The sequence below is a fragment of the Mytilus edulis genome, chromosome 14 (genome assembly GCF_963676685.1).
Source record: "Mytilus edulis chromosome 14, xbMytEdul2.2, whole genome shotgun sequence".
Classification (NCBI taxonomy): domain Eukaryota; kingdom Metazoa; phylum Mollusca; class Bivalvia; order Mytilida; family Mytilidae; genus Mytilus; species Mytilus edulis.
The window spans coordinates 66,971,125-66,978,991 of NC_092357.1; the positions used below are offsets into that span (position 1 = coordinate 66,971,125).

Sequence of the window (7,867 nt, forward strand, 5' to 3'; positions counted from 1 at the left end):
TTCTAAATGTACGAAATAACTTGTGTAACCAGATTTTTATTTACATAGAAATAATATCATTTTCAAATTTGTATACATGTTGATTAAATTAATCGTACTTGTCATTGTATATACATCGTAGGCATTTTACATTGTTTTATGAAAAAAAAGTAAAATCACAAATATACTGAACTCAAATTCAAAACGGGAAGTTCCTAATTAAATGGCAAAACCAAAAGCTCATGGATAACAACTGTCATATTCCTGACTTGGTACAGGATACTTTATTTCGCTTCAATCAAAATCCAAGATATTTGAACTTAGGTCGGCTGAAATCTGATTGTGTATAATGATAATTAAAACATGTATTACAATATTTACAAGGATGTCAATGGTTTCCTGTTTGTCTGAACTTCCTTGTAGAATTAACTACGTACTTAGTATGAGATTAAAAAAAATTAATGTTGATTGTGTTAAAATAAACACATTTAGTTGACAATAGGCCACATATTGACACTGTTGGGGTAAGCCGTCTTAATATTTACTAGTTATTACATTTTTTGTAGGCGTCATTGATAATATACTACCAATTACAAAAACGTTTTTGTTGAAGGCTTTGTCAGAATATTTTTTATGTGTGTTTGATTTTTGTTTAGCCATTTGCTGTATTTGTTGGCAACAATTGTGCTGCCAAGTCCACATTATTCCCACATTGACCTTTATAGTCAGTTTGCATTTAATACAAACTTTAGTCAATATAATGGAACAACTACCATACAAGTTGGAGGTTTATCAATTATCAAGCTATAAAACCATCATTTTTTTTTAAAATGTCTGCATCAAGTCTTCAATTTGGCAGTTGTTTTTATACGTTCTCGTCATCTAGAGAGTTTTAATAGACTTTCCGTCTCAGAATTTTCCATATGTAATATATTATAATAATATAGAAAAAAAATGAGATTCTACGTACTACTTACTACATCTGTGTCCTCTCAGTCATTTGTACACCCAAAGGTTATTTTTCATCGATCATATGTATACATAAAGGTAATGTTATCGGTCATATATACATGATATACATGACAAGGTAATTTCATTGTTTATATAAACACCTCATTGTTATGTCATCGGTCTAAGATAAACCTTCAGGTTATTTTATAAAACCAGGTTTAATCTACAATTTTCTACATAAGAAATGTCAGTCCCAATTCAGAAATATGACAGTTGTTATTCATTGGTTTGTAATGTTTGAGCTTTTAATTTTGACATTTGACATTTGATTTCGAAATTTCCTTTCTAAATTTTCATCGGAGTTGGGTACATTTGTTATTTTACTTTTTACTTTTTACTTTTTTCTAAACAAACAAAAATCATAAAAAATTCACGTTTTTTATTTTCTATTCGTATGTTAAAGTAAAGATAATTAATCACCCAGTTTAGTTGTCAGATTTTAGTTTAAAGCAACTATTTGTACACGATTTATTTGTTTTACAGTTTGGTTTAGAAAAACATACCGACATACATGTAGTTACATTTGATACTCAAAATCCTTACACAGTAATATAATAATATTGTTGTAATTGTTATAATAGTTATCAAACGTACCAGGATTATATATTAATACGCCAGACTCGCGTTTTGTCTACACAAGACTCATCAGTAACGCTCAGATAAAATAAATTATAAAGCCAAACAAGTACAAAGTTAAAGAGCCTTGAGGAGCCGAAATTCCAAAGTTTATCAAATGACAAACCTAGTTTTTTTTTGTGGGGTTCGTGTTGTTTAGTCTTTAGTTTTCTATGTTGTGTCATGTATACTATTGCTTGTCTGTTTTTCCTTTTCATTTTTACCATGGCGTTGTCAGTTTATTTTCGATTTAGTTTAGTTTATTAGAGAAAACTCAGCCGCAGAAGACTGCGTAACAGGAGCATATTTATATACACAATATTAATTACAACATAGTTCATAATACAAACAGAATACATTTCTAAATTATACATCTTCAGAAATAAGTTTGTGTTTATTACAGTTTTAAATTAGACAAGCATCTTTTCTACCTTTTGAATAAATTGACAGCTTAGACAGCACATTACTATTACTATATTTAAGCATGCCAAGTACTTTTTTTTCATTTGGATATTTTAAATAATATGGAGGTATGAACTTCCCCCTTCAATCCTTAACTTCACAGTTGGTACATTTACATATATAGTGGTATACATCTCCAAGACCAGCTTTACAGAGTGGACAAATCCTATCATTTCGTGGTATATTTCTCCATCTTCCTGTTTCGATGGGAAACTTTGTATTACATACTCTTAATTTACATATGTTTACTCTATGAATGTATGACCCCGTCTTAATTTTAACAGATATGTTTCCAAGCAAAACTCTTCTTTCAAGTGTAGATAAAACTCCCCCTTGATGAATTGTTTATATCTGAGAACCATTTTTGAATAAACTGGTCCTGGAGATGCTGCCTTACATTAATTTTAATATAATTATAATCTATAATAATTTAAGAGTTTGACTGTCCCTCTGGTATCTGTCGTCCCTTTTTTACAAACATTGATCAGTATCACCTTTTTTTTTTAGAAAATAACCTGTGACGTCCCTTTTGACCCTGTAGTATGAAAGACAGTTCCTGTTTCTGTTGTGCTGTTTTGGCTGCTGTCTCTTGTTGTTTCACGTGTCAGTGTTTATTGTGTGGTTAGAATGTCGTAATGTACTATTGTATTGTTTATTTGTGTATTGATCTGTCCTGAATGCTCTTGCATTTACTTGTACTGTATTCTAGTCATATAATGATGTCATTGTTGAGTTATATTTAACATTGCCCTACAAGTGCGAGGTTTAGGCTAGCCTCAAAACTAGGTTCAATCCACCAGAATTTTCTTAAAATGTCGCGTACCAAATCAGGAAAATGGCAGTTTTATCCTATAGTTCGTTTATTTGAGTGTTGCATTGTCGTCTGTTTTTGTTCAGTTCAGGCTTTCTGTTGTTTCGTTGTTTTCGTCTTTAAGTTGATGTGTTTCCCCCGGATTTGTCTTTGTCTCAATCGATTTATGACTTTCGAACAGTGGTATACTACTGTTGCCTTTATCGTGCCATCCATGTTCTTCAACTACGTACTTTATTTTGGACTTTTTCAATTTGTTGATTTGAGCGTCACTGATCACACTGTTGTAGACGAAACGCGACAATTAATGTCTCGCCACTGCTGCTCGAGGCTACTGTTTTTGAAATCCAAAACCTCTCACAAACTTTGGAGAGGTAATATAACATACAATAATTAATTACCCAAAATATGACTAAAACCCTGAAAGAAATCAGAGTTAGTCCCAGTAGTTATAAAAAGTGCATTCAAATAATTACATATAGCGATTATTTGAACGTTAACTCCTTTAGTATTTAATACGCAAAAAAAAAACAAAATTAATATATCTTTTTAATTTCAAATATAAAATAGATCGCTTGCTCTTTTTGACAAAAATTGGTTTTATAAATTACCAACACCAGTGTTCAGGAAGCCATTATTATACAACAAACAGTTATATTGCTGTATATTTATGCAACCTTCCAACGGTTCTCATTTGCACTAAAGATTGTTCATAAGGTTAACAGATGTTCAACTATTATTTAGTATTTTTTATATATTTGTTTTCAAATAACTATGCATGAGTTGCTTCAAATAAGTTGTGTTTGTTTCGTATTAAAATGATAACATGGATAATGTAGACTTCGATTAACAAGTGATGTTGTGATTATTTATCAAAGGAACCAGGATTATATTTAATACGCCACATCAGTGACGCTCATATCAAAAAAGTTATAAAGCCAATATATATGATATTCATGTCAACACCTAAGTGCTGACTACTGGGCTTGTGATACCCTCGGTAAAAATGTCCACCAGCAGTGGCATCGACTGTGAGTGTGTTTCCAATGAGTATTTGTTTTTTAAGTCATTAATAACGAGGCAATTATAAACTCTTCTATTATTTTATAGGGTACCAATTGATAGAGAACTGAAATGAGATTTGTCCTATTTTTCACGTCATGTCTTTTGACATTCAAATTCGCATCTACAGGTAAACTGAACACTTATAGAATGATGTCAATTTGTTTGTTTGTGTGTGTGGTGTTTGGTTGCAAAATTGTAGACTGACTATAAGCAAGAATATGAAGCGAGCCCGACTTGTAAATCTGATATTTGAGCTCTTGGAGTCATACTCCAAAACATAATATGCAATTTTTCTTTTTCTTTGGCAAAAATATGAGATAAAGTAAAATAGCAAGTCAATATATTTTATACGATTTAAAATCTTTATGATAATAAATCGGTTTAATGAATAATGTCGCGTATATTCCATTCATTTCTCGGTTCGAATAGGCGTTGTCACGTGACGTATATTTCGATCAAAAGTTCTATCCGTGATATCAACAAATGATTTCGACATGAAGTAGCTGCAAATTTTAAACCGTACGAAACATCAAATAGTAGGTGAACATTCTGAAGAATTTACATTTGAAAAGCAGCATGTTTGTTCCTACAAAATAGGAAAAAATATGATAACAATTACATATTTCATCAGGAACATTTATTTGAGTAGGAACCGCAAATAATTCAAAAGATAAGACATATGCTTGTTATAGATATAGGAAGATGTGGTATGAGTGCCAATAAGACAACTCTCCATCCAAGTAACAATTTATAAAAGTATTAGGTCAAGGTACGGTCTTGAACACGGAGCCTTGGCTCACATCGAATAGCAAGATATAAAGGGCCCCAACAAGTACTAGTGTTAAACCATTCAAACGGAAAAAAACAACGGTCTTATCTATATATTTATATCTATGTTTGGTCTAATGATTTTTAGATACTCCAATATAACTTTAAAAATAAAAAGACAAACAGTATAAGAATAAATTACAATGTAACTAATATGAGTATATTTTTCCTTTTTTTTTCTTTTGTGAAAGATGTCGTAAAATTACCTTTAGGAAACATATGCAAACATACAAAACTTGAAAGATATATATTTTTTTCGCAAGACATGTCTTGTATATTGCCTATTATTTTTGAATAATCGATCAATTTATTATATCACATTTATTAATGCATGCATTATTTCAGTCTGTCAAATATTCAACTTGCTTTCTTCGTTTTATGTTTTATCGAGTTTATATAAATCAATGGAAAAAAAACACTGTATACTTGTCATGCGTCTGAGGTGCTGTTTTCGATGTACTTTCATTAAGAACGTTCAAACTAAAAAATGTGAAAGTCCAATATGTATTAGATATATACACCCAATATCTGACATGTCATTATAATTAAGTACATGCTAGTAGTTTCAAAATAGAATATACTTTCCACTGCCGTACTTAATATTAAATGCATTGCTTTATTTATTTGTTTGTGCATTTTGTTATGAATGTATTGATTTTATATCGATAGTTCTATTGGTACATGTATGCTGTTTTATATTTACAGAGCAATGTAGTTCCCCTTATCGTCGAATAGGCAACGGATGTTTTATTATAATAAACGATACTGTTTCTGGTGATGCTGCTTTTGTAAGTTATTTTATGATGAAAACGAAATAAGAACATCTACAAGGCCGAAATAATGTATTCAAATAAAGAACTGAAAAGCTTGAAAATTTTTGACGTATAACTAAATGTCCTCGTTCACTTCAACTAGATATAAATAAATCAAATAAAACTACTTTTTCTTACGTTCCTATATGACTGAATGTTGACTGAGGTATCCTTACTTGTGACATTTCTACCTATTGTGTATGTTTGTTGTGGTCAGGCATTGTTGTCAATATAATAGAATTTGATGCGACTGTCATAAAAATGAGAGGTTTAGATATATAAAAACAACTTCAATCCACCATTTTCTACGTAAGAAAATGTCTGTACCAAGTAAAGAATATAACAGTTATTATCCATTCGTTTGATGTGTATTAGGTTTTGATTTTGCTATTTCATTATGGACTTTCGGTATTTGCGTGATTTTACCTTTCCCGTTCATGCACCTTAAGTCGTCTACATACAGTACTAGTACAGGTCAGGCAAATTAATACAACAAAAACGTCAATAGCTGACGAAATTTCCTGCTCTTTTATGATAAAAAGATTTCTCATAAAACCATGTGATACAAAAGTTACAGAAAAGTTTAAACATGCATACAAAATATAGATTACTACATAAATATAAATAGTAAAAAAAAAAATACAAGATGAAAAGCTTACTTACAATTCCTGATAAACGGGTCTTATCTTGCTGTTATTATTCTTTTAAGAAAATAATTTTTTTTTGTAGTGCAATTACAATTATTTGTCGTCGTTCATTTTTATGTTGCAGGCAAAATGTTTACACCGTGGTGACTACCTGGCGACCTTTGACACCCTAAGTGAAGCGATGTTGATGAAGTTCGAACTCTTAAAAATGAAGACAGGTAAGGGAGCTACCATTTGATTTTTAGGGGGGGGGGGGACTAGGATAAAATTTTTAAAAAAAAGTCAGGACGTGAGTTTTAAGTATAAAAAAGCAGAATGAGATACTTTGCCAAAACATTCAGGATGAGACACTTTGCAAAAAAGGCAGGATAAGACACTTTGCAAAAAAGGCAAGATGAGACACTTTTGCAAAAAATGGCTAGGATGACAATATAAGTAAAAAGAACGTCAGTCTTGTGTATACGACAACACGTGCGTCTGGCGTATTAAATTATAATCCTGGTTCCTTTGACAGTTATTTACAAAATACTAAACACTTACAAAAATGAACCCCACTAGCTTTGGTTTGTGTTATGTAATAGAAAAACAAAGAATATGGGATAGCCATATATGGCACAAAATCAGTACAAGCACAGTCAAAATTACATCAAAATCAAAGTCAGAATGCTTTCGTTGCTTTTCTTCATCTTAAAAACACAGTGATGCCTTCATGGTTCTAAAAACTCTTAATCTAAATGTTGCCCAGATCTTATAACTTCTGGAAAAAGACGCCTAAACAATTAATATTTTGCTAAAAGAAAACTACCAGAAAGATAGATAAACAAGTATAAAGGTGTTCCTCCTCAGATATCGTGAAAATCAAAAAGTTAGAGGTAGATTACATATGTACACTATACTTGTGTTGTATTTTTTTCCAAGGTGTACACTATTATGTCGGTGGACGTAACATCAACAGATATACGCCTGGAGGTGATTGGAGATGGATTAAGCATAATGGAGATATGGTCAAGATGACTTACTTTGCTTTTGATAACGGGGAACCCAATGGATCACTTAGTGCACCACAAGATTGTATGTTTTTCTATGCAGCTAGAAAATACTCGTTCCATGCAGTCTGGTGCGACCATGGTGGCTTGCTTGGCGGCTACATTTGCCAGAGACATGTTTAAATATATAGATTTTCCAATACTTTGTAGAACATTTCAGGCCAATGTATTTGTAACTAGTTTATTAAAAATCAATTAAACTTGTAAAATTAAATGAAATTAAACACGTCAATATGGTGAATAACTTTGGATTGTTCAGTGCCATTCTTTGTACGAATTAGAAGTATTTTAAAAGAATAGTCAGAAGAAGTGTTGAATGAACTCTACCCTTCAGTCTAAAAAATACACTTATCATAGGTACCAGGATTACATTTTGTATTAACGCCAGACATGCGTTTCGTCTACAAAAGATTCATCAGAGACGCTCGAATCAATAAAGATAAAAAGACTACAAAAATATTCTGTGAGGTCGGCTATAAACGGCTCTGACATATTCAGTTATAAAATAATTCAATTGTGAACACTAATAACATAATTTATAACCAAAAAATAGAGAAAAACAAATGTGACAGACATGCACCAATGACAACA

General features: G+C 31.3%; 1 protein-coding gene across 2 annotated transcripts; it reads left to right on the plus strand.

Moving 5' to 3' along the window:
- Positions 1-364: 364 nt before the first annotated feature.
- Positions 365-7,502, plus strand: LOC139502416 (uncharacterized). 2 transcript variants are annotated; one of them, XM_071291867.1, is made up of 5 exons: positions 365-503; positions 3,989-4,070; positions 5,477-5,559; positions 6,355-6,448; positions 7,149-7,502. In XM_071291867.1, exons 2-5 carry the CDS (start codon positions 4,013-4,015, stop codon positions 7,397-7,399), a joined length of 486 nt encoding a protein of 161 aa, XP_071147968.1. In that variant the 5' UTR covers positions 365-503; positions 3,989-4,012; the 3' UTR covers positions 7,400-7,502. The 2 variants fall into 2 exon arrangements, with proteins under 2 accessions (XP_071147968.1, XP_071147969.1); XM_071291868.1 differs by lacking the exon at positions 365-503 and adding an exon at positions 3,572-3,595.
- Positions 7,503-7,867: the final 365 nt, after the last annotated feature.

Coding starts and splice junctions, on each gene's coding strand:
- LOC139502416 (XM_071291867.1), top strand. CDS start 4,013: ATGAGATTTGTCCTATTTTTCACGTCATGTCTTTTGACATTCAAATTC. Junction 4,071..5,476: donor ATTCAAATTCGCATCTACAG/GTAAACTGAACA, acceptor TTATATTTACAG/AGCAATGTAGTTCCCCTTAT. Junction 5,560..6,354: donor TTTCTGGTGATGCTGCTTTT/GTAAGTTATTTT, acceptor TTTATGTTGCAG/GCAAAATGTTTACACCGTGG.